Raw genomic sequence first — 27,626 nt, forward strand, 5'->3', positions numbered from 1 at the left:
CTGGTCGGGGAACCAAGATCCCGCAAGCTACACAGCACAGCCAAAAACCAACCAACCGACCAACCAACCGACCAACCAACTAACCAAAAGTCACCTTCATTAACAGCTTATCCATCAGAAAATTCCTTGGGTTTTGGGAACTGTAAGCCAGGAACTATGGATGAAGACCAAGTGTATCTGAGAAATATATTTTGGTCATCCAAATGGCCAAATATATATATATATATTTCCTATAAATGACAATATTCCAGTACCCTTTTGAGTCTGGTCCCTTTCACTTAGCATAATTCATTTGAGACTCATATTTGTTGTGTGTATTAGTAATTTGTTCCTTTTCATTTCTGATTAGTATTCCATTGTATGAACATACCACAATTTATCCATTCTCTAGTTGAGGGCCATTTGCAGTTTTTGGCAATTGCAAATAAAGCTACTATAAACATTTACATACAGGTTTTTGTGTGAACATAGGTTTCATTTCTCTTGGGTAAATGCAAGAAATGAAATTGCTGGGTCCTATATAAATACATGCTTAACTTTATAAGAAACTGCGAAACCATTTTCCAGAATGGTTCTACCATTTTGCATTCCCATCAGGATTACAATTGCTGTGTGTGCTCCCTAGCACTTAATATTGTCAGTATTTAAAAATTTTAGCCATTCTAATAGGTGTGTAGTGATATTTCATTCTGGATTTAATTTGCATTTCCCTAATGACTAATGATGTGGAGCGTCTATTAATGTGATTCTTTGCCATCCTTGTATCTAATGAAGTTGCCATTTCAAGATCTTTTGCTCATCAAAAAAATTGGGTTGTTTATTATTATTGAGTTGTAAAGATTCTTTATATATTTGGGATATAAATTCTTTATCAGATATATTATTTTCTCCTAGTCTGTGATTTGTCTCTTTATTCCCATAACAGTGTCTTTTGAAGAGCAGAGTTTCTTAATTTTGATGAAGTTCGATTAATCCTTTTTTTTCATAGATAAGGTCACGAATATTTTTTCCTATATTTTTTCTATAAATTTTATAGCTTTAGGTATACATTTAGATCTATGATTCATTTTGAGTTAATATTTTTATATGGTGTGTGGTATGGGTAGCGATTTATTTTTTTGCACATGAATATCCAGTTGTTTTAGCACTATTTGTTGAAAAGACTGTCCTTTCTCCATGGAATTGACTTTGCTACTTTGTTATACTTTTTTTCAGAATTGTTTTAGGTATTCTAGTTCTTTTATCTTTCCAGACAAAATTTTAGAATCAGCTTATTGATTTCTACAAAAAATCCTGCTGGGGTTTTTCTTGGAATTTTGTGTTGAGTCTCTATAGCAGTTTGGGAAGAACTGGTATCTTAACTGTATTAAGTCTTCCAATCATGTTGGTGGATTTTTAATTAAAGCTTTAAAGAGAGTGGAGTGGAGCATTGATGCCTACTCTAGTTGTTTAGTAATAAATCATACTGAAATTAACCCTTGAAGAACAAGTTCTCAGTTAATTTAATGCTCTGTTTGAAAGTGATTCTTAGTGAGGGAAGAATCTTTAGTATCGTGGAGGAGTGAGATTCTAATTCTTTCTTTCAAAGGCTTGATCTGGAACCCCTACAAGATAGCTGGCTCAGCCTTTGAAAGGAAGGAAAGGGGAAACTTTCCCAGATGAACTTCATAAATGGGGCCAAGTGCCCTTCTATCCTCAGGTTAAGAAATCTCCAGGTTAAGGAGAGAACTACCAAGGAGGATTTCTGACCTCACATCTCATCCTCCTTTGCTTTGGTTTCTTGCAGCTCTGCAGCATTGGCCTAACTGTTGAGAGTGGGCAGTAGGGGAAACAGATTTAATTGAACCACAGCATATGGGAGGTGTGCCTGCCTCCAGGCTAGCTGCTTAGATCACTCAAAGAGCTTTCAGACAAAGGAGTTGAGACATTAAATATGAAAATAGGGTCTGCCAGTTTCTCAGTAGCCTGGAAGAAATGCCTGTTAGGATTGGTAAAAGTGAGGTGAGTCAGCAGATGATGTCACGTTAGTACATATTAAATTTTGCCTGCTTTTCCACTAATGTCATTGTCTTAGGCAGCTTTTATGAATTAATTTATCAGTTTTCAAAAAGGCCATGTTGGGCTTCCCTGGTGGCGCACTGGTTGGGAGTCCGTCTGCCGATGCGGGGGACACGGGTTCGTGCCCCAGTCCGGGAGGATCCCACGTGCCGCGGAGCGGCTGGGCCCGTGAGCCATGGCCGCTGAGCCTGAGCGTCCGGAGCCTGTGCTCCTCAACGGGAGAGGCCACAGCGGTGAGAGGCCCGCGTACCACAAAAAAAAAGGCCTTGTTAATGAGACTACCAGAGCTTTCAGCTCCTCCTTTATAATTGAGGAAACTGCAATGTGAGGGCTGGGATAGGAGATTTTTTTAAAATTACATTCATTTTAGCTCACTGGAAAGAAAAATTTCAAGTAATAGAAAAATGAATACACACAAAATGCTCAGATTCTTCTCACCTCTCTGCTACTCACAGTTGCCATGGGTGGCTATAGTTTGAAAGTATGCTGTATGCTTCAGGCCCTTTGCTATCTTAATATAAAAGTGACCATGTAAGATTTTGTTTGTTTTTAACCTAAAATAGGATATTTTACAAACTGTTTTGCAAACTTTTTTTTTTTACAATTTACCTTGTTCATAGATCATAAATACAGTTTTGTCACAGTCCTAAAATCTACCTTATTCTTTTAAAATTTTTGTTAAATATCCCATAACTCATTTTTCTGTTCTCTAGCTGATGTATGTTTAAGTTGTCTTCAGTATTATTTCTGTTATAAATTGATGCTGCTGTGGACATTCCATACAGACATTCTTACATGCTTATATGAGCATTTCTCTAAAAGACATTGATAGAAAGTAGAATTAGCAGGTCAAAGTGTAGGTACATGTCTAGATCTAATTGGTGGAGCCACATGGCCCTTCCTTAATGGTGAATGAGCATGCTCTTTTCCCTATACCTTTACTGACATGGAATATTATCACTTTTTAATGCTTTTCACCATGGTAAGAAAAAAAGGTGACTTTAGAATTTGGCATTTGCCTGATCTAGTGAAATTGAGCACATTATCTTATTGATTAGTATTATATATTTAGTCTATGAGTTGCCTATCTTTTTCCTTTCAATTTTTCTACTTAGAAACTAATGGTAGTAGAAATACTTTGTATAAATACCAATAATATTTGACCAAAGTGGCACTCAGAGGAAAGTTTTTATCCTTAAATTCATTTTTAAAAAATAAGAAAGACTGAAACTTAACCAAAAGAAAGTACCAGAGAAGAATTAATAAAGATAAAAGCAGATAGTACACATCACCTACTTTATGGTATGCATGTACACCTCAGTTAAACACAGAAAGAAAAAAAGGAAAACAAAGAATGAAATTTAAAAATGAAAAAAGCAATAGACTTGAATATTGCAATGAAAACTTGTCTGTTTTTTAAAATATCTCGACATTTCTGATCAAGGAAAGGGAAATACAACATGTAGGAATAATATAAGAAATATATAAGCATAAATGCAGAGATTTTAAAAATAAATAGAAAGAATTTATAAGAATAAATTTTTTTATTTGGTTAGTTAGAAGTTGCTACCATCCTCCTGGGATGAATTGTCTGGGTGAGTTATTGATCCATCACAATGACTAGTTGAGGAGGGGTTACTACTGGCATTCAGTGCCCAGTGACCAGGAATCCTAAGCATCTTGCACCATGCCAGGACAAACCTTCACAGTGAAAAATCTTCCCACCCAGAAATGCCATTTGTGTCTGTAGAAATGACAAAAACTGACAGAAGGAGAAAGCTTTAATAGATCCATGAAGTAGAAAGCCCATCTCCCCTCCCCCACAAAGACACTAGGCCCAGATGGTTTTATGACAGTTTTATCCGACTAGATATTTCTCTGTTATTTCAATTGGTTCCAATGTAGAAAAAGTCTTCTGAAATCTTTATACAGGACTAGCATAGCAGAGCAATGTTTTGTGTATCACTTATTTCTCTATAGTGTTTAACTCTTTGCCCACTGCACATTGGGGGCCTGCTACTGCTCAGAGAAACAGTGGACAACTTTCCAGGTTTGCTAGCAAATAGGAAAGTAGCCAGGAGCTTTAAAAGTCATTGTTCTCTGTGGTGCTTTTCTACAGCATCCACTAATAGTGTTTAGGTCCAGGTGAAGTGGTTACTTAACTTAGGACAGCTATGCATGATTATCTGAAGACAGTGATACATGTGGACTCTTTGGCACACAGCTACACTTCGGAGGTTTTAAGATGCGGTTAAATCAATATTCCTGAGAGCTGTGCATTTAGGTCCACGTGAAGTTTGTGCACGAGTATGAAGACCTCAGTCTTCTTGGAGGGGAGGAAAATGTTATTTTAGCTTCTCCCTCTACTCCCACATCCAAAGGGCTGCCAATTTCTGAGCCTTCGGGGAATTCTATAGTGTGAGTTTTGGCTTTTCCCTTTGGCAGTTTGGGATTGAGTTTTCTTGGGGCTGCTTTCATTTGCACATCTTTTAGTAGGAGGCCCACTTTTACTATTAGTTTAGTAAGACTTTGGGAAGAAGATTTAAATAAGTACCTGTATTCAGTCCACCATGTTTGCCGGGAAGTCCAGGCTAGATATTCTTGGTAGATTCCAAGGTGTAAATTTGGGTGCTTTTCCCAAAGGCAAAAAATGTAAATGAGAGAGTTTAACAATTAAGCCTCATCTTCAGCAGCTTCCTCTTCTCTCACCCCTTGCATTAGAGGAGCCTTACTATATAACTGTCTTGCTCTTATCAATTTATATTTCTTAGTTGGAATAGTTTACTTTTCTTTCCATTATGGAACAAGTTAGAACTTTGTCAGCTATGCATCTATATTTTCTTTCACCAAATGTATCGACAGCCGTTATATACAATATGTATACATGAGACATATGTAAAATAATTATAAAAGGGCAGAATATATTAAATTCATGTAAAGTGGTATAAAAGTAATTTCAGAGTTCAAAGAGGAATAAATTACGTCAGTGTAAGAGATCAGGGATGGCTTTATGAAAGAAGTGCATTTGAGCTGAACCCAAAAATAGAGAATTGTACTTAATCGTCAGAAATAAGGAGGAAGGAGAGGGCCTTCCAGGCAGAGGGAGTAGCATAAATAACAGTAAGATGACAGGAGACGATAGCATGTTTGGAGAATGGAAAATAATCCAGTTTGGCTCCAACAAAGGACTAGTCGTAGAATACTGGATCTCAAATGGCAGTCTTTATTCCAAAGACCATGAAGTATTGTTGAAGCTTTTTGAATGAGGTGACAGGATAGAAGCCACACTTTAAGTACAGTCGTCACTTGGTATCCTCAGGACATTTGTTCCAGGATACCCCCCCCACCCCCCAGATACCAAAATCCTCAGACGCTCAAGTCCCTTATATAAAATGACACAGTTTTCATATGTAACCTACCTGTATCCTCCTGGATACTTTAAATCATCTCTGGATTACTTCTAATACCTAATACAATGTAAATGCTATATAAGTACGATAGTTGCTGGCACATGGTAAATTCAAGTTTTGCTTTTTGGAACTTTCTGGAATTTTTTTTTTTCTGAATATTTTCAATATGTGATTGGTTGTATCCACAGATGCAGAACCCTTGGATATGGAGGGCTGACTGTTTGTATAATTGTAGAATTTAGATTGCAGTTGGGAGAGACTGGAGTCAGGAATACTCTGAAGTCAAGAGACTTCAAGGAATCTCTTGAAGGAAATTAGAGCCCAAACTAGGGGGGTAATAGAAAGTGATAGGAAGGAGAATATGGGTAGCAGAGGTTTTGAAGAGGTAGCATTAGCAGGATCTTACAACCAAATATGGATGAAAGAGGAGGAGAGAGTATTGAGGATGATTCTAAGATTTTGAGCCTGGTTAATTGGGGAAATATTGTGCAACTAACAGAAATAGGGAATTGAAGGAGGGGTGCGTTTGAGGAAATACGTTAAGTTCAATTTTGGACAGGTTTAGTTGGAGATGTTTCAGGTACCAGAATATCCAACTAAAAATACTCCATAAGCACTTGGAAATGTGGGTCTGATGTTCAAGAGAGATGTAATGATTAGAAATACAGATTCATGAATCATCCACATTGAGGTGATGGATAATGTAAGAGAAAATTGCTGAGGGAAAGACTAGAGAGATTGAAGAGGTCATGAATAGAACTTACTTTTAGAGGAAAATAAAGGAAAAACATGAGAGGATAACCAGGATAATGCAGTGTCTTAGAAGCCAACACGGAACTTCCAAAAACCCCCAAATCACTTAAACAAGATAGAAGTCCAGAAGTAAGGAGTCCAGGGCTAGTATGGCAGTTCATGATGGTCAGGGACCTGGTCTCCTTCTGCCGTCTCATAGTTCAGGATGACTGTTCCAGTTCAAGCTATCAGAGCACAGGCCAGAGGAAAGGAGAGAAGAAGAGTACTTTAAAGACAGCTCTCAAAAGTTGCACATAACACTCTCACCTATAAAACCCATTGACCACAGCTTGGTCACATGGCTACAGCTAGCCACAAAGATGAGAAATGTAGTCTGTATTCTAGGTGGCTGTGAGCCAATCTAAAAAAAATCCCATGACCAAGGAAGGAGAGGGTGCGTACTGGGGACAACTGGTAAACAGTTTCAAATGATACAGAAAAAACTAGAAGGATAAAGACTAGAAAAGGGATTGGGCAATTGACCATTGGTAAATCCTAGATGGGGAGATACTTCTCTGAGGCACTTGGGAAGAGATGAAATTATCCCCACATTTTGACATCATGTTGAAAGTAGTTCAGGAAGTTTCACCTAAACCTTCTCAGGAAATTGGTGTGATTATCCTCCAAGAGTATGGGTGCTATGGGAAAGATGACAATTAGAAAAGAGTGGCAGAGGTGAGAAATCGATCTTACGGCAATGTCATAGTTTTCAAGAAGTGAATAAAAGGACGGCTGAGCCTGGTAATCAGGCTCACATTTGAATTCCTGTCTACCACTTCTTGGCTGGTGGCCTTGAGGAAGCCATTTAACCTCTTTAAGCCTCAGTTTCTACAGGTAAAGTAGGGATACAAATTCTTCTCTCACGGTTGCTGTGACTATTAAAAAAGGACATGCTGGGCTTCCCTGGTGACGCAGTGGTTGAGAGTCCGCCTGCCAATGCGGGGGACACGGGTTCGTACCCCGGTCCGGGAGGATCCCACGTGCCGCAGAGCGACTGGGCCTGTGAGCCATGGCCGCTGAGCCTGCATATTGGGAGCCTGTGTTCCGAAACGGGAGGGGCCGCGGCGGTGAGAGGCCCGCGTACCACCAAAAAAAAAAAAAAACGGACATGCTTAGCACAGTGTCCGGCACAGAAGAACTAGTACCTAATACTTGGTAGCTATTGGAAGACAGCTGAGTTAAATACATTGGTAGAGGACTCAGTCATTTGTTTCTTGAGTATTCAGCAGGGGTCAACATTCCAGCAACTGGAGAAGAGAAGGCAAATGGTTGTAAATACCCAGTGTTGGAACTGGCAGAAGATCAAGGGAAACAGAGATGGCAAGTGTGCTATTAAATCAGGCACGGTTAAATATCATGGCCGGTTGGAAACTGATCCAGGCAGAGCTGGTAATATTGAATAGGGGAGTCTGAGGGGCCAGGGGTCCAACAGCAGGCAGTGAACAGACTCTTCAGGAAGAGTTTAGGGAAATAGGGGAGCTGTCAGTTAATCAGCACCAAGTCCAGGTAGAACAGTCCTGAGTCCCAAAGCTGGGCTGTGCCCGTGGGTGCTGCTGTGGATGGAGGTGGTTCCTGACCTGAGCATCCTCCACCGTGCTGTTACACATCACCCTGAACCAAACTTGCAAGATGGCTGGACCTTCCCTGGCATTTGAGTTTTATTTTGCCTGGTTCATAGGGCCACTTAGAAGAAACGTGTCACCTTTGTAGAGTCGGGAGAAAGGAAACGAGACTGTTCAATGTTAGCGTGAAGAGCAGTTTGGAAATGGTTGTAAACGAAAAATGATGATAATGATGGCAGCTTACATTAACTGAATGCGTCTTATGGGCCAGCCGCGTGCCGAGTTCAGTTACACTGATTAGGTCATTGAATAGCTCAAGACAAATCTTCTGAGTAGAGGCTATTTTTATCCCCGTTTAATAGATGAGGAAGAAAAAGTTAGGCATTAGAGCTGGCCGTTAAGCTCTAGCATAGCCGAATCCAAAGCCTGTTTAACCATGAGGTTAAATCATTTCCCCTGAAGCCCTGCTACTATTCATGTTTTAATGTCACAGAGCTGGAAGGGAACTTAGGTCATCTAATCACAGATTCAAACCATACTAAATCTCAAAGCCCTAGAGAATGCATCCCAGCCGTTCATTTTTTGAAAGAGACCCAGAGAGGAAAAGTCACAGGGCTGGGGCTCCAACTTGGACCTCTTGAATCCCGGTCTAGATCTTCTTCTATTTCTCTGGTTGTCATGGACCAAAAAAGGACTCTCAGTCTATTTGTCTTATCAGATCACGATCTCCAGCAAATGTCTGCATACCATACTCGGTTCCTTCTTTCTGAGGAAAGCACGGTGACCCTCCAAAAGCAGCCATGGACTTGGGAGTTCCCTGGACACACACAGCTTCTCATGATCACCATAGTGACTAAGCATTTGGAAGGTTCCAATCCTAAGGGAACAAAGAAAACAGAACAGTCCAGGAAACTGGAGTACCCCAGCCTTCTCCTCGGAGCCTGAGGATTGATTTAACATAGCAAATCCTCACATGAGCTGCGTTTTTCAGCCGTCATTTAAATGGGCAGAGGTGACTGAAAATGTGTAAATGTTATTATTCAGAAGCCCTTGAGAATCCCCATGGATCATGATAGTAATTAAAATGCAGCATAGAAGACCCCTTGCTTTAGCAGGTCACAGGGTAAAAGAAAAATGCACACCCAGAATGAATAAAAATGGAAAGTCGAAGGGACTGGGAATTAGCATGCTGGGGTGTCCTAGTATTCAGTGGAGCAGCTGGCCTTGATGTATGGGGAGAGTAAGGACACAGCCCTCCCCGTGTCCTGTTCCCTCTTTGTTTCTCTCCTAGAAGGGCAGGTTGTGAGGAGTGCTGGGGGCAGCATGGGAGGAGGGTTGGAAAAGCTGTGGAGTTCCCAGGGTGGGAGCATAGTGATTCTCAGCTGAAGGAAGACCTCGGACCTGAGGGTTCTCTTCTGCAAGCCTGCGAGTCCACGAGCCCCTGGGCACAAGGTTCCTGTCACTGATTTTTCTAAAGTATTTCCACTTCTCTTTAAGCCTGTCAAGGCCTTTCTTCTCCTTCAATACCCAGCTCAGAAATCTACCTCTTCTGAGAAGCCTCCTGGTTCAAAGTTATCACACTCTCCTTTCTGCTCACTGCACAGTACATTTGGTTTATACTTTTCTTAAAGCATCTATTAATCTTTGCCTTGCATTCTAGTCATTTCTTTATATGCTGGTCTCTTCCAATAGCTGGTAACCTCGTGGAGCAGAGTCCTTGTCTTCATCTTTATATCTTCAGATGCCTCCTGAAGACAGACATTGTGCACATGCGGATTGTGGGAATGGGTGGTCACAGTGACAGTTCTGGGGCCTATCTCAGTTTCTCACTTCAGCATTCTCACTGTATTACCTTCTGTCCCCTCCTTCTGCTGTCGAGAGTTATAAGGATGATGAAGGCAATGGATGTTGGTACTTGTCACGTACACTGTTGCTGACGATCCTTGTGACAAATCTGTGAGGAACAGGGAAGTAGTTCGTCTCATCTGTGAGCAGAATATGTTGTTATGGATCCTGTGTGGAGAATAATAACAGTTGTTACCATCTATTGAGAGCTGGCATGTGCCAGGCATGGTCCTAAATGCTTCACATATATAATTTAATTCTCATAACAAGCTTATGAAATAAGTACTATTAAGATCCCAAAATTATCAATGACAATACCAGGCACAGAAAAGTTAAGTAATTTGCTCAAGATCTGGCTTTTGGGGGAAAAAAAAAAATCTAGCTTTTGATCAGTACATTATATTGCTAACACCTTGTCCCTAAGAGACCTAATATTATCCTTACTTTACAGAAGGAAGGGACCATTGAGTAGATCTTTTCCCGCTCATTGATTTGCCAGGAAATCTAGCTTAGCCTTGGATATAGTTTTTTATGGGAAAGAGAACACCAGCTTGTTGAGATCCTGAGGTTCTTAGATCTTGACAAGCTTTTCAAATACCAAGGTGTCTTTCCTAGGGAATTGCCTGGTTAAGTTGTCTCATTATGAGCATCCCTTTCCATGATTTCTTCTACTCTGGTGGATTGTGGTTTCTCTAATGGGATTATGACCCTCAGAAATTCTTGCTCTTCACATATTTCCTCCTTCCATAAGTTCCATAAGTTCCTTCTTTCTGCCCACTTCCTCCCTCCAGCATCTGTCTGGTACTGAGCTCTTGGCATCTGTCCCTCTTTCTCCATTGATGACTGGCATGAATGCGTGGCTGTTGGACAGGGCCTGCATTGTTGGCTCCCCCAGCAGCAGTCAGAACATTCCCTGTGGCCTGGGTTCCGAGGTCCACCCAGGCAGTGTGAGCCTGGCTCACTCCCAGTTCTGGACTGGTGTTTTTCTTTTGTTATTGGCCTCCCATCTCCTCAAAAAAATTGTTAAATAAGGAGCTAGAAGCTGGTGCAAAGGAAGAGAAGCCTGTGCTCCTGTTATCAGCACTCTCTTTCGAGTTCAGAGGCAGTCAGGGAGACACTGCACCTTGGGCCAGAATCTGGAGGAAGTCAGCCGTCAGAATATGGTCCTGGAGGTGGCGAATTTCGCACCCTGGTTGACTCTCCCCATCAACCTCTCCTAGGAAGTCCCACTGGCTCAAACCACCGTTAGATGGTCATGTGGTCCCACTGTGCAGCCCCACAGGGCACTTCTTGCACGCTGTCAGTTGTCATATGTGGTGTTCATAGCCTGGAAGTCAGGGCTTCCTGAGGCCTGAGTGAAGCTGTGTGGAACTCTTATGTACTCAGCACATCTTCTTCCCTAGGGACATGATTCAGGATGTTCAGTGCTTGTTCAGTGCTCTGGACTTGACCTTTGGGGTGTGGGGGGTGTGAGTTCGGGGTGTGAAAGTCCTGAAGCAGTCAAGTATAGAGGAAGGAGATGCCAAAGTTCATACTTCTGGGCTCCTGTGGGTAAGTAATCAGAGCCATAAAGTGGACTTGGCTGCCCCCTCAGCAGCCTCTGCAGAGTTGCCAAACGCTGAGCCGACTATGGAGACCAAACTGTTCTTCTTGAGAGGGTGGGGTGCATGGAACCATATCCCTGCTCAGACCTCAGGGCAGTGGGCTCGTTTGGAGAGCTGGTTGTTGGGGTCCTTCCTGAAATGCTGCCCTGGAAGAGCCAGCATTGTAGGACCCTGGCATCATGCTTGGGCAGCAAAGCATCATGGTTATGAAGCATGCCCCTCCTCACCTGACTGCCTTGGGGCTGCAGGCCATGATGAGGGAGGGAAGGTGCTCTGCAGGCAGCCCTGGGAGAGACACCCAGGCGGGGCTCTGCAGCACCCCAAGGGGGAAGTGTGCCATCACAGTACGCTGGAGACTTGGCTTCTCATCACTATCAGAACATAAAAGGGATTTCTAAAGACCATGCAGCCAACCTATTTATTTTAGGTACTGAAGCCCAGCAAGATGTGATCACTGCCAAGGCCACACAGCAAGAGAGCAGAACACCAGGACCAGAGCCAGGTGCTCAGATGCCTAGGTTAGAGCCTTCTCCCCACCACACCGGACAAACCACAGAAGGCCTGAGGGCCTTAGATTTCTCATCTTTAAAAATAGTTGAACTTAGGGGCTTCCCTGGTGGCGCTGTGGTTGAGAGTCCGCTTGCTGATGCAGGGCACACGGGTTCGTGCCCCGGTCTGGGAGGATCCCACGTGCCGCGGAGCGCTGGGCCCATGAGCCATGGTCGCTGAGCCTGCGCATCCGGAGCCTGTGCTCCGCAATGGGAGAGGCCACAGCAGTGAGAGGCCCGCGTACCAAAAAAAAAAAAATAGTTGAACTTGACCCTTTGGATTCCAAGAGTCTCTGCTCTCATGAACAGTTTGGGGAGCTTGGGGCAGACTAGGGAATCATTTGGTGTATATACTGTAGATTCCACTCACAAAGAAAGTAGAGTTGAATATTAGCTGTGGAATGTGAGCTAGTACTGGACACAGGGTTGTCATCTGCCCTGATGTGGGTTAAAATCTCTAATGGTTCTGAGTTCATGCAGGGAGAGCCCCTTGGGTGTCCCAGTGTGATACTGATATTGGACTCTGATTTGGTCAATTATTTATGCTACCTCAGGGCAGAGGTATTTGATACCTCGGAGGAGTGTACAGTAGTAGTTGGCCTCACGAGCCAGTAGTGTCAGGTTTCTGGGATGTTAGGGCCGTCTCAGGAGAACTGCACATGTCTCTTGGCATTGACAAATCAGACCATTTTGATTTCAGTGGATCAACTAAGGTTAAACTTAAACAAATAGGAGCAGCTGGGAGGCTTTGGAAGGAGTGAGATGTGTACATTCTAAAAAAAAAAAAAAAAAAAAAAAAGAGGAAAGAAAAGAAAAAGAAAAAAGAAAGAGAGAAAAAAAAAGTAGAAAAGTCTGTGCTCCCTGAGGAAGGAAGGATGAGGCGTGGAACTCTGAATCGCCCCCCTCTGAGGAAGGAAGCAGTTATTTCTCTGCTGGTTTGTTTTGTACTTTCAGTTAAGGAATTCCAGAAGTTGCAGGTTGTGGATCATGACTTCCATTTTTTTCCCTCTGTTGCTGCTTGCCAGAGGAAGGCGGGGGGGGGGGGGGTGGGGGTGGGGGGCGGGTGGCTCTAAATAACACTTTGGCCTTTATGGAAATGTATCAGATGTTCCAGGAGTGAGTCTCGCTTGCTTGTGCTTTGCTTGCTCTCTCGCGCGCGCGTGCTCTCTCTCTCTCGCGCTCTCTCTCTCTCTCTCTCTCTCTCTCTCTCTCTCACTTTTGCTCCGTGTTCACTCACTCTCTCCTCACTTGTGTCCTTTCTGTGGGATATAGTTAGCACCTCTTGTCGCCTTATATAGCAAGGTCTGGTCGTTAATGTTAACAGAAGTCTAACAACAAGGAAGGCTGCCAGATAACATTAATCAGGCCAGTGTTTGGAATTTCATAAATGCTCTGACTTTGGGTACAAATTGGACATTAAGAACAATATGAAACTGTTTTCTGCCTTCCTCTCTCCCCTTCTCTCCCTCTGCCCTCTCCCCAGCCGATCCAGCTTCTCTCTCTTTCCCCCTGCTTTTGAATTCCTCTGCTCGGCCGTGCGCTTGCTGCATTGGAACTTTGTTGGTTTTTGCCGTGTTTAATTTTGTTATTTCTCTGTCTCTCCATCCACTCCAAGACCACAGGCGGAGCAGCGGCAGCCGGAGCCAGGACTCCGCAGAGGGGCAGGACGGGCAGGTCCCGGAGCAGTTCTCAGGTCTCCTCCACGGCTCCTCCCCAGTGTGTGAGGCGGGGCAGGACCCTTTCCAGCTGCTCCCAGCCCCTGGCCAGAGCCATCAAGAAGGGTCCCCCGCGCAGGGTGCCCGCCCCGAGGCAGGCATGCAGCTGGAGGAGACGGGCGGGCGCGCGTCTGGAGCCTCTGCACCCCGCGTGCCGGACCAGAGTAGGAGAGTGGGCTATCCGGCCGGCCTGCCTCCCGCCCACAGCCAGACGCACCCCGAAACTTCGACGCGCACCACGTCTCCACACCCTGGGGGTGCCGAGGAAGAAGGTGACCGGAGCGGGGCCAGAAGCCGAGCCCCTCCCACCGGCAGACCCAAAGCTGAGCTCAAACTCAGCCGCAGCTTGTCCAAGTCTGACTCTGATCTCCTGACCTGCTCACCCACGGAGGACGCTACGATGGGGAGCCGGAGCGAGTCCCTGTCCAACTGCAGCATCGGGAAGAAGAGGCTGGAGAAGTCTCCCTCCTTTGCCTCCGAGTGGGATGAGGTAAGGCCGCCTGACGTCTCGGAGAGCTGGGCTGGCTGAGCCCCCCGCGCTCCCCTGGGTGCTGATGCCCAGGCCAGGATGTGGGCCAGGGCTGCCCTGCTTCCCTTGCACTTCAACCAGAGTGTTTCTGACAGCTGGGAGGGAGGCAGGTGCCAGGGAGCCAGGTCAGGGGTCTTCCTGCCTGTGTGGCAGAGGGCAGGTCCACTCATGGTTAATCTGGAGGGTGGAGGCCCAGCAGAGCAGGACTGAGGGAGAGGCGGTTCCTAGAAATAAATGATAAGCTATTTGGAAATATCTGGATCCCATCAGCCCCACTGAGGGAGCCAGGCTCACCCTGAAGATGCTTCAGAAGAGCCAGAGTGCTTCCTATGAGTTTTCCAGAGGAAGAGGGAAGATCCTGAGTTGGGGGAGGGGGCTTTGGGAGAAGCTGCTGAAAGGGGATCAGAAGGGGGATTTTCTGTTTCCCGCTGCTCGTGATTATTCTTACTGTGTTTCACAGGAAGACCGAGTGATCTCCCCGCAGAAGTGTTCTGCCCATCCCACATTCCTGGGTTGGCGGGGCAGAGGGCTAGGTGGTTCAGGAAACAAAGAGAGGTTAGTGAGGAGAAAACATTTGGAGTCTGAGGCCCAGGTTCCTTTCATAGCCATTGTTATAGAATAGTTAGAAATATGTGCCCAAATATTTTTCAGTGACCTGTGACATGTCTTCCTGGGCAGAAGAATGTGTTTCTCAAAGATGGGTAAACACGCAGGGAATGTTCAAGTACTACCCTTGAAAGCTTCTTGCTAGGAGGAAGCTGACTTTGAAGCAGGCTGGATCTGTCTCCCCGGAACATTTCCAAGAGATGAATTTAGCACTTGAAGAGGAGGGGACCACTGCAGCTGGCATGTCCATTTGAACACTCTGTAGACTAAATGCCCTACCCAGCCCATCCGGGTTGCAGCTGCAAAAGTTATGTAAACCAAAGCTAATCCCATTCCCAATGTGGGGACAGGGCGGGGCCGATTCCTCCAGCACTCATCTCCAGATATGATGAGGTTTAGGACTCTGTTTAGTCAGGGACAGGAAGATCCTGTGCCAGAGAAGGTCTTCACTATTTAGTAAACCAGAATTTGGTGAGCCTGTGCTAGATGCCAGGCCACTTAAGGAAAGTCAGTTTGTATTCAGGAGCGCCTGAGACCAGAAGACTACACACAGGAGAGTAGGTGTTTGTAGGAAAGTGTGCTCTACCTTTGTTTTTCAAAATAGAGTTTTACTAATTTACAGTCAAGTATAGGATAAGGCAGCTTAAGAGTAAGATAAATGCAATATTCTCTGAAATGGCAGGAGAGATCAATAGAGAAAAAGAAAAACATCAGTGGGGGTGGGGTGGGCAGAGGTGAGGGGTACGAGAGGGTGGAAAGGGGCTATAGGAAAGATCACAGAGAAGTGGCACTGGACATGGAATTAAAGAACCAAGTGTTTTGGTTAGAACCAGATTGAAACCATAGGATGAAGAAAGGGCATTGAGGTGGAGAGAAAAGCATGAGCAAGGGCGTGGAGCTGGGAGAGCTCAGGTCATTTGGTTTCTACAGTGTCGAGTTTGTACAGGGAGAGTAAGAAATAATGGTAGAAAGTGAAATTGAGACCAGACAGTGAGAGGACCTTGAACATGAGGCTGAGAAGTGAGTATTTGATTTGATATCAAGGCAATATCTCAGAATCCTCCAAATGGGCTGGAAGACAGCTTTACCAGTCTAACCATAATCTTCTTTATGGCTCTACCCTGAGCATATCCTCCGCCCCAAGAAGTCGCTGGGCGATTCTTCACGGGATATCCAGGCCCTGTTGGCATGCAGCATTTCCAGGCAGTGTTATGGGCTCCACCATTTCCTCCTGGAAAAGAAACACACAATCACCGAGGCACAGCCCAGCTTAATTGAAGTTGGCTGTTTGGGCTAATATATCAGTGGTCTCCTGACATCTTAATGAGAGGAGGTTTATATGCTGATATTTCCTTTGCGGGTAGAGATTGCAGGTGGATCCAGTGAACCCAGGGACTGTTCGAGGTCTAGGTGTCCTGGCCCAGGCTGTAGTGTGGCTAACCACCAGAAGCACTGTTGCATTTTAAATTTGAAAAAAGTAAAGGCAATTGAGGTCTTATTGGAAAGAATTCAGAAGATCAAGCTTTGCTTGCATAGTAAACATTAACAGGGCCCTTTATGTGTAACCCTTCAACATTGTTTTTGAGTCATATTATACTTGGTTTTTGTGGCTATCTCTGTCTAAAGAGAAACTTCAGGAGTGTTTCCCCCACTGGTTGGCCCTAAATGCAGGGCTTGGGCAGATTTCTCTAGAAACAGGCATTAGTTAATGGCTGCTCGCCACCACCCTGACCCATGCATGAAGGCTGCTTTGCCTGTATCTTGTGCTTCACAATATTTTTTCTTTGTCGTCGTTAGATCCCCAGGAGGTAGGGAAGGCTGCTGTGAAGCAGCTGTGGACCAGCTCAGCTGTTCACCGTGGGGCCTGGGAGGAAGAGGAAGGCTCTGGGCCCAGGCAGCTGCGATCCCAGCGCAGATGGAGTTGCGTGCAGGCTAGCCAGGCTGCTCCTGGAAGGCAGTGCAGGGTAGCATGCCGGGCTCCTCTCCCAAGTCAGCAGATCCCGCTTGGAGCCTCAGCTCCATCGCCTCCGCCTTCCTGTGTGAGGCCCCAGGAAGCCTCGGTGTTGTTATCTTTATCTGTGAAGCAGAGGTGGTCAAATCTGTGTTTCAGAGGTGTTTTTACCAATTAGATATGTGTTTCACTGCCCAGCACAGTGCCTAGTATGCATAAAATATTGAGTAAATGGTAGATATTAATACTATTATTGTGCCTGCAGCTTTGGAGAAAGAGAACTGGGGCGTGGAGTGTCTTCAGACCCTTAAAAAGGCAGAGCTTTGGGGTGGATGGTCCAGTGGTGGAGTTCAAGCCCTTCAGCCTGTAACCTCCTGCACTACTCTCTGCTGCACCCAAGACGGAAGAGCCCGCCCCGCATGGCAAAGTAGGGCAGGCGCCCCCACCCCCACCCCCATTGTTCTTTGAGAAATTAATGAGCCTTTTTGCCTGGCTCCCTGAGAGAGGAGAGGTTAGAGAGCAACCTGCAGCCTCTCTACTGTTTATTGTTCCGATGTACCTTCTGCATCCGGGGCAGCAGTGGCCACTTGATTGGCTGTGTGTTTGGGATAATGATGTATATAGTTGGGGAATGTGCTCAGTGGATGGTCACTTTGTCCACGTACAGCCTGCTCCTCATAGGTGTTAACACGGCCCTTGTCGATTGCCCTGAACCAAGGACTTCTAAGAGTTAGCCTGGTAAAGGGAAACCTCTGAGACAGTATCCACTTATGACACTTGTATTCTCCGTATTTTCTGTTAAATTTCTGGTAACAAAGAAGGAACAGTTTGCTTTTAAAAGTGCTCAGCCTAAGAGGAGCTCTAAATCCTAGCTTCAGTAGATACTTTCCATGTTCTGCAGTCAAGTCAGCACCTTCTTTGTCTTAATGATCCCTTGGACATCATAGAAGTTAAACTGAGAAGCTTAAATAAAACTTTAAAATATATAGATAAGGAGTGTAGGTGATAAATCACCTACATCTTTCTACATAGCTAATCTCTGTTAACGTTTGATGTATATCCAAATTTGGGGTCTCAGTACATTTGCTGATTTATAATTTGCTTTTCTTACCTAATGGCTGCGTACCGTGGCAGTGTCAGTAAGATCTGGATTCAGATCCTCATTCTAAAAAGCATAGTATTCTATCCCTGGTTATATCATAAGGTTAGTTAGTTTGTTGTTCTTTAAGCTATTCTCCAGTTGTTAGACACTGTGCAGGGCATCTGCCTTCTTCCCTTCAGTGCATTCCCTACCCTCTCTACCTGCCTGTGTGCCCCAGGAGGCCGACCCACGCGGACTGCATCACTAGGCCAAGGAAATCTTGGATGGGCTGGGTCCCTCTACTGAAGACCATCAGTCTCGTGAGAGATCCTTTCCCAGTAGCTGCTCTCTCTGCGTTCTGGTAACCAGCCCCTCCCCTGGACCCTCCTGGTCTGGGGCTCCTGGCTGTGACTAGCTCGCATCCCTTGTTACTCTCCATCCCCCTAGGCAAACCTGTATAAATAATCCCTTTATCAAGCTCCTTCAGTTCCCCAGTTCGAATGTGCCTTCTTTTTCCTGCAGGGACCCTGAATAATACGGACATTTCTAGCACGGTTTCTATCAACTCTAAACAACCATAGATGGCAGTGTGCTGGAGCAGTCAACATGGCTCTTGCATGTAATTTGTAAAGTAATCTTCATTTGCAGATGAACCAGAAGGCATGGATATTCAGGGTGCTGGGAGGCAGGAGAATTTCATCATTTAACTCGAAGCCTTTCCCACTTCCAACTCTAAGGAAGAAACCTGTTCTCCTTCCACGGTGTTGGCACTGTCTGCAGTGTTTCAGCTGTGTGCTCCTGAATCAGTCTCCTGCACTGCACAATGCACCCGCAGGTGTATACACACACACACACACACACACACACACACACACACACACACACACACACACACACACACACACACGGCAGCAGCAATCCACATCTGAAATAAACACCTTGCAAGAAGAACAGAAATAACCTCCTGGTCAGATAGTGGTTTGAATATATAACAAGTCTAAGGGGTCAGATAATTCTCTCATGTACCTGCCTTTGAATGGGATTGAAGCTTAGGAAAGAGAAAACCACAGAAGGCCGCTTGTCTACTTAGCATAAACATTTGAGTCATTTAGAACTTGGCTAAAGGCTTAAGTGGTTTTGTAATCGGCTCTCATCAATATTAAACTAGTGAGAAATGGGTGAAGTGCAGGGGCATGCTTCATATGCATTTTGTGCAAACTGATAGTAATCTCTGGCCAGGGATTTGGGGAATGTCCTGGTTTCATCTGAAATGGTAGCTGTGGGGACCCTTGGCCCTTGAATCTCTCCTTGAGGAGGGAAGGAGCAGCAGCCAGGAGGGCACCCTTCCAGGCCAGGTCCCACATGCCTCGCCCTTTCCAGCAAGCTGTCCAGTTGGAGGCATGATGTCATCAAGAGAAACACTGATTGGTTCAACTCCACAGAGGCTTTGGTTGCTTTTAACCCCTGAGAGTCAGGTGTGCAAGAAGAATGACTTAGATGTAAAACAGAGAGATTTGAGCTTGAGTTTCCGCTGACAGTGGCTAAACTTTCCACACCACTGTTCTGCAGTGTGCATTGTTCTTTAGCATGTAAACAAGCACGTAGTCCTTTCTACTGAGCACAGCCCTCCCACTCTAAACAAGAATGTGACCCTCCTACCTCTGGGGACAGATTGGAGCCTGGAGTGTCTATTTACATTGCTCCTGGGTATATACTGTAGTCACAACTTTTATCCTAGAACCTCTACATTTCTTTTGGTTTTAAGTGGTCTGGTAAGATTGAGGGTGTTTCTGTTTTCATATTTTAAAAATAATCTCACTTATTTTATAGGCAGTCCTGAATAAACAATTTTGGCCATTCTGTCTGATAAATCCAAGTGATTTTTTTTTAGCCTAGATTAAAAATATATATATGTATATATATGTGTGTGTGTATATATATATGTATATATATATATATATATATATATATATATACATACATATATATATATATATATAGGCATCTCCATGGCCTTGGTGCTAACAGAAGACGCACCAGAGTGCTGTGAATAAGCTGGAGTCAGTCCTGGCTCTGCAGTTGGCCAGTGATGAGAAGGTCTGTGTGTCCACCCTTGCCCGAGCCTCTCCTGGCCATCTCTTGATGACATCATGTCTCCCCCTGGATAGCTTGCTGGAAAGGGCGAGGCGGCTGGGACCTGGCCTGGGAGGGTGCCCTCCCGGCTACTGCCCCTCCACTCCTCATCCTGGGCCTCTGGGACCCTGACTTTTCTCTTTCCTTTCCTCATTTTCACGCTTTTCTCTGCTTCTCCAGATTGCGTCATTGCTGCTTTTCCTATTTTTTTATTCATCTTGCTTCTTTATTTTCATCTCTTTTTTCCCTTTGCTCGCTCTCCCCTTTTTATCTTGCTCTTTACTATCTTTTTTTTTCTTTCCTGTCTTTTTACTTTCTTCCTCCTTTTCTCATTTATTTTTCCTCTTCATTCTTATTTTTACTGGTGGCATCAAGGAGAGGCTTTTCTAACAGCCATTCATTCTCAGCCTTCACCAGGATTTTTCTATTATTTTCTTTCTTTAAAACATTCTTGGGCTTCCCTGGTGGCGCAGTGGTTGAGAGTCCGCCTGCCGATGCAGGGGACGCGGGTTCGTGCCCCGGTCCGGGAGGATCCCACGTGCCGCGGAGCGGCTGGGCCCGTGAGCCACGGCCGCTGAGCCTGCGCGTCCGGAGCCTGTGCTCCGCGACGGGAGAGGCCACGACAGTGAGAGGCCCGCGTACCACCAAAAAAAAAAAAAAAAAACAAAACAAAAAAAAACATTCTTGCCAGGGTTCACCCATTTTTGTATTCTACAGAACACTTACTGCTCGTGGTGTAAGCTGCCTTCCCTCCGCCCCACGCCACCACCCACAGTGTCTGTCCTTGGACCTTTTACAAGCAGTGTGGTTCCATTTAGCTGCATCAGGACAGGCACCATCAAGTACTATGTACGATTTTGTGGTATGTGTGAAATTGCTAGCAAGATGAAAATTTCCCTTTTCTCCTCTTTTTCGTTTTGCTTTGTTAACACCAGACCAAGAGCCTGAGTGACAGTGAATGTAGGTGAATATATGAGAAGAATTTGGTCTTTATTCCAGTGCATATAAATGCTGAGAATCACAGAAAGAAACATTTTCTGGGACATTCTTTATATACTTTGGTTCTGGTTTGTATCTCTTCTTTTTTTCTAGTCATGGCATCAGTAGGATACAGACTGAGTAATTTTATATAATTTCGGGAATAGTAGTTTATCTTATGTTATTCTAAGCAATTGAGAAACAAGTAGAGGTATTTTTCACAGTATTGGAAATAATGTAAAATAGAGGTATATTTTTATCATAATTATTCATTCGTTTGACTAAGTTATTGAGTACCTGCTATGTTCCAGGCACTGTTCTCAGCACTGGGGTTGAGCAGTGCACAAAACAGACAAAATCCCCTGCCTCATGGAACTGACTTTCTAGAAGACTAGAGGGGAAAGAGCAATAAAAGGAGACAATATGTAAAATGCATAGTGTGCTAGTTGGTGATAAGAGCGCTAATAAGAAAAATAAAGCTGAGAAGACGGGTAGAGTGCAGTGGAGGCCAGGGCTGCAGTTCAGTGGGGCAGCCTGGGAAGACCCCTCTGAGAAGGAGGAGAGAGGGAGCTGGGCGGGTGTGGGTGGGGCACGAACAGAGCTACTGGGCTGCTGCTTCTGTTTGTACACAATTATTTCTCCTGTAAGAGAAATGTAAAATTCCTCTCTCTCTCTCTCTCTCTCTCTCTCTCTCTCAATATATATATATATATATATACACACACACACATATACATATATATGTATAACTGAATCACTTTCTGTACACTTGATACTAACACAACATTGTAACTCAACTATACTTCAGTAAAAAAAATTCCATTCTACATTTACATTATCTTACAAATATACCTTATTACCTGACTGTTACCTTTAACTTCCTTTCTCTTTCTGTTTAGCCACTGTCGCCACCTGCTTCTTTTCTCATCTTGTTTTTACCCCCTGATTTTTTTCTCTTAAGCTGTGTTGGGGACTTCTAAAACATACATACATGTGTATGTACATACATATGTACATGCATACATGTATACACACACATATATACATACACGTATTTTTTAAGCTATTGAACTAGAATAAAATCTGAATTTCTAAGAATTTCTCATACTTGATCATTGTCCTTGTCATCATCCTGGGCCAGGATCATCGGGTGGGTTCTGACAGAGAAGTTGGGTTCTAGGTCATTGTCTTAGGAAATACATTTCCATGGGTGCATCACATGCTCAAAGCAGAAATAAAATCTAAAAACCAGGATTATAAGGCAAAAGGAAAGAAATTTAAAATGATTTAGACCAGGGCTTCCCTGGTGGCGCAGTGGTTAAGAATCCGCCTGCCAATGCAGGGGACATGGGTTCAAGCCCTGGTCTGGGAAGATCCCACATGCCGCGGAGCAGCTAAGCCTGTGCGCCACAACTACTGAGCCTGCGCTCTAGAGCCCACGAGCCACAACTACTGAGCCCACACGCCTAGATCCCATGCTGTGCAACAAGAGAAGCCACCGCAATGAGAAGCCCGTGCACTGCAACAAAGAGCAGCCCCCGCTTGCCACAACTAGAGAAAGCCCGTGTGCAACAAGGAAGACCCAACACGGCCAAAAATAAATAATAAATAAATTTTTTTTAAAAAATGATTTAGACCAGAAAATGGCCAAGAATCTGAAAACAGGAGCTCCCGTGAGAGGAGGACAGCTGACTAGGTGTTTAAGGAGTCAGGGCAGATGAGTGCAGGTGTTGGCACCATCGTTTGGAGCACAGAATGGTGCTTGCTGATGCCCTGGAAGGCATCTTGAGGCTGATGCCCTGATTAATCTTAAATGCTTCTTCTTAGGAGCCCCAAGCCCACGGGTTCCCAACAGTTAATTACAGTCAGTTAGAGTGTGAGATACTGGTGGCCTCAGACATTCTCTGACCATGAGTGGACTTAGGGTGGTCGGTGTAGAGGGAGCTTCTGAGGTGCCAGGTACAGAGAGAGAGAGAGAGAGAGAGTGTGTGTGTGTGTGTGTGTGTGTGTGTGTGTGTGTGTGTGTGTGTGTGTGTGTGTATGTGTAGGTTCTATGTTATTTCAGATGGTGAACTGCTTATACATCTGGTGTGTCTAGCTAGGGGTCAGTTGTGCCCAGGGACTGTGGTTGCCTAGATAGTGAGTGTGTAGTGCATGCAGGCCTGGGTCTGGTTCAGGTTGAGATGCCAAGCATTTTGATGCCTCTGGTCTGTCCTTGCTCCTTCCCTGTAAATCTGCCCAGGTGACCCGCTGCTGGCTGCTTTAGCCCTCATCATCTCTGGCTCACGTGGAGCCCCATGAAGTATCACTAAACATGCTGGCTTCATTACATTCTCATAGAACAACTATGTTTCTATGTTTTTTTCCTCCTTGAAATGAATAGACCCCAGAGAAGTTTAGTTTGTTCAGAGATGTGCTGTGTGGTCAGAGAGACATCTAAGTTATTACCCGGCCAGATAGTGAGGGACAGGCTTTTCATTATGTAAGACCCTAGGAAAGCAATTAATCTGGACCTCACTTGGGCTTCGTTTGGAATCCATGATCCTCAGCAACAACACAGAGCTCTTTTCTGGATGCCAGTGTTGTGCTTGCGCCCTCAGAGATGTGATCCTGTCTCAGCTCTGTGTTTTCATGGAACACTGCCCTCCCTGCCTAGGGTTCCTCTACTTTCCTTTGTCCTGCTTTCTTCCCCATGGATGTTCCATTTTGTTGCCACCAGGTGGGTAGACAGTGGGAAAGAGGAATGCTTGTGACCTAAGATTCTGGGCAGGGCCAAGGTGCTGAGCGGTCTTCCCTAGGCGTCCTGCTCTGTCTTGCTCACGAGCTCGAATGACCCCAGTCTCTGGCGCCACAGGGCCCACCTGTCCATAACTCAAAACAGCCTGTTTATCTATCTGGACAGGTGGAAAACTACGTAAGCTCACTAGGGGCCTACAAATGACAATTTGCCTGGCAATCTGTTCTTGCCTGTCCTGATTTAAACAACCAGGAAGCTGTTTGTTGTACACTCAGTTGAAATAGTGTGTTTTGTATAAATATTCTAGTTCCTTTCTACTTTGGAGCTAGTTATTTCAACAGGACCTCCAAAAAACCAGGGGGCTGCCTTGTTTCTGTTATGCATTTAGGCATGCCATCCTGGGTTTTGATGCTGGGGAAATAGCTTCCCTCACTGACACTCAGAAGGCAGATGAGCCTGGAGAAGCTTATCTTCAGGGGCTGGCCAAACCTCTGTGCTGGCTCATAGGACAGGAGAGAACGCTGTGGATCGCGGGGTGTAGTGGCAGAGGAGAGCACTTCAAGGGTGGGGATAGCCAAACCCCAAGGTCTTGAGCTGTCTCTGTGCCCTTGGTGGGAATATTTGTCTCAACCGCCATATCTAACTGCAGATAGAAGTCTAGGCAAAGCCAACTCTGGAAATGGAATTTTTATACTCGGGTTTGTTTGTTTGTTTGAGTCATAATACCTGAATATGGCTGACATTTAAAAGGTACTGAAGAATATATAATGTTTTAAGTCTCCTTCCCTCTCTGCTCCCTAGACACCCAGTTCCTATCACAAGTTTTTCAAGTATCTCTCCTACATACTCCTTGAAATACTCTGTGCATCTGTAAGCATTTCAGACATGTTGAATATTTTTCTTTCTTTTTAAAATAAATGGTGCCATGTTATACATACTACTCAGAATCTCACTTTCTTCATTTAATAGTATTTTTGAAGATCACTCTAATTCAGTATGAAGTGTTTCCTTTTCATTTTTATACTTCGTATCCGTAGTATGGATATACTGTCATTTATCATTTCCTGTAGATGGACATTTTGGATGTTACCAAGTTTTTACTAACGTCAGCTACAAATTGGCACTCGCCATTGGCACTTGCCATCTACCTCTACAAGGATTAAATCATGTGCTGCTGCAGCTGCTGACTTTCAACACCCCCTGAAAGGAGTTCAGGATGGAGAGCAGAAATGAGGCACTCTGTGCTCTGGGAAAAACTGGCACAACAGGTCTTCAGATAGTTAGATATTTTCAGGAGCCGATTTTATGAGCCCAATTCTTTTTATTTTTTTAATCTTTTTGGCTGCTTTGGGTCTTTGTTGCTGTGCGTGGACTTTCTCTAGTTGCAGCGAGCAGGGCTACACTTCGTTGCGGTGTGTGGGCTTCTTATTGCTGTGCGGAGCACGGGCTCTAGGCATGTGGGCTTCAATAGTTGAAGTACGCGCAGGCTCTAGAGCATAGGCTCAGTAGTTGTGGTGCACGGGCTTAGTTGCTCCGTGGCATGTGGGATCTTCCCGGACCAGGGTTCAAACCCGTGTCTCCTGCATTGGCAGGCAGATTCTTAACCACTGTGCCACCAGGGAAGCTCTCTGAGCCCAATTTTTGTATCTCTGCATATCTAGAAAAGCACTAAAATCCTTCATGGTGATGATGAGCAGTAACCTTCACAAGACTAGCAGAAACCTTCTGCAAAAACTTATGTGCTTGATTACATGTACTCCTCCTTCACTAAAGTCACATACATACTGACCTTCCCCACTAACTCTTTGGAGCAGTTTCTCAGAGCTATCTGAAATGCTGACTCCCAGGCTATAGTCCTCATTTTGCCTCCATTAAAACTTACCTCGTAACTCTCACGTGCATCTTTTTTAGTCAACACTAATGAAGAGTAATGCTGCAATGCATATCCTTATACAAAGTTATTTTAAGATAAATTTCCAGAAGGTAAACAGGTATCTTAAAGGGTTTATGGATGTTAAATTTACTCTCATACACACAAAGAGCACCTGTTTCTCTACACCTCACCAACCTGGGGGTTGTTGGCTTTTTAATCTCTTTTGGTTAACAGGTTGGTAATGTTATTTTAGTATAGTTTTGAAGTGGGTGTCTTTCATTAAGAGTGAGGTACCATCTTTTCATATGCTTTAAAAAAAACCTGTTTTCTGGATTGTGCTTGTTCCTTTCTTTTCTTCGAATCGATCTCTTTTCGTTTGTAGAAGCTCTTTATGTTTGAAGAAATTAACCTTTTATCTGTGATATGAGTTTGTCTTTTGGCTTTGTTTATGGTATTTGGAGTTTGGTTGTTTGTGTTTTTTTTTTCAACATGCAGAAATTTAAAATTTTTTTTTTAAACATACTTATTTTAGCACTGCAATTTTTTTACAAATTAATTAATTAATTAATTTGTGGCTGTGTTGGGTCCTTGTTGCTGCACGCGGGCTTTCTCTAGTTGCAGTCAGCAGGGGCTACGCTTTGTTGCGATGTGTGGGCTTCTCATTGTCGTGGCTTCTCTTGTTGCGGAGCATGGGCTCTTGGCCTGCAGCCTTCAGTAGTTGTGGCATGTAGGCTCAGTAGTTGTGGTTCATGAGCTCTAGAGCTCAGGCTCAGTAGCTGTGGAGCCACGGGCTTAGTTGCTCTGCGGCATGTGGGATCTTCCCGGGCCAGGACTCGAACCCATGTCCCCTGCATTGGCAGGCAGATTCTTAACCACTGCACTACCAGGGAAGTCCTAAAATTTTTATATAAATGAATCTATCAATCTTTTCTTTAATGACTTTTTTCACACACACACACACACACACACACACACACACACACACATACACACTGTATTTTATTTTTACAAGAGATAAATACACTGACACCAAGCATTGTAAATGGATGACCACAACAAAAGCAACAATGATTGCAATTACCAAACACAAAACATACTCATACTATGTCATAATATTGACATTCAGTCCAGTAATCCTCCACTGTAACAGCTCCTTTACTTTGCAGTGAAAATTGATTGGTATATTTTTTGCCTCTGAGTCCTTGTGGGATTTTTTTTTTAATTCAAACAGAAAGTCACAAAAATTATAATCATCCTCATCAGTTCACTCAGTCCCATGTAATTAATTTTTTTTCATCTTCATCTTTTGTTAACATTTTATGAGTTCATCAGTTTTCCATTAGAGTTCTGAAAATGCTTATTCATTCAGTTCAGCAGTATAGTCAGTTACCAGAAACCTGTACTTGTCAGAATCTTTTCCATGAATTCCTTGAAGATGAAACCCTTTTATAGGACCATATTTGCAAAAGCATCAGAGTACACCCAGAACTGCCTGTAAATGACAAAAGACTTAAAAATGACCGTGGTTAAAGATTTGATGCAAGTTCATAATAATGCAATTGACAAGGAAATTTAGTTTTTTCTGAGATACACATTTTAAAGTAATAACTAGAATTATGACTTATAACATTATACCAGAACATGTAAGATTTTTAGAAATTTCATGTAATGTCTGAAACATTTATATTAACGTATTTCCATACAAATAACCAAAAGAAAGTTTAGTATTAGTTGTTTTTTTGTTTGTTTATACTGCAGGTTCTTATTAGTCATCAGTTTTATACACATCAGTGTATACGTGTCAATCCCAATCGCCCAATTCAGCACACCACCATCCCCACCCCACCACAGTTTTCCCCTCTAAGTGTCCATACATCTATTCTCTACATCTGTGTCTCAACTTCTGCCCTGCAACCCAGCTCATCTGTACCATTTTTCTAGGTTCCACATAAATGCGTTAATACACAATATTTGTTTTTCTCTTTCTGACTTACTTCATCCTGTATGACAGTCTCTAGATCTGTCCACGTCTCAACAAATGACTCAATTTTGTTCCTTTTTACAGCTGAGTACTATGCCATTGTATATATGTACCACAACTTCTTTATCCATTCATCTGTCTATGGGCATTTAGGTTGCTTCCATGACCTGGCTATTGTAAATAGTGCTGCAATGAACATTGGGGTGCATGTGTTTTTGAATTA

The 27,626-nt window shown here is 44.0% G+C and overlaps 1 protein-coding gene across 14 annotated transcripts in view; it reads left to right on the forward strand.

The window, feature by feature from the left end:
• Window positions 1–27,626, forward strand: part of ANKS1A (ankyrin repeat and sterile alpha motif domain containing 1A) — a 191,637-nt gene that overhangs the window by 102,740 nt on the left and 61,271 nt on the right. For all 14 annotated transcript variants that reach the window (XR_010835055.1, XR_009337649.2, XR_010835056.1 and 11 more), the window contains one exon: window positions 13,435–14,024. Coding sequence is in view for 10 of the 14 variants with exons in the window: in XM_067006061.1 (XP_066862162.1) it covers window positions 13,435–14,024 (590 nt within the window). In the remaining 4 variants the exon portion in view is untranslated. The remainder of the gene's footprint in view (window positions 1–13,434; window positions 14,025–27,626) is intronic.

This window comes from Kogia breviceps, chromosome 10 (genome assembly GCF_026419965.1).
Source record: "Kogia breviceps isolate mKogBre1 chromosome 10, mKogBre1 haplotype 1, whole genome shotgun sequence".
Classification (NCBI taxonomy): domain Eukaryota; kingdom Metazoa; phylum Chordata; class Mammalia; order Artiodactyla; family Physeteridae; genus Kogia; species Kogia breviceps.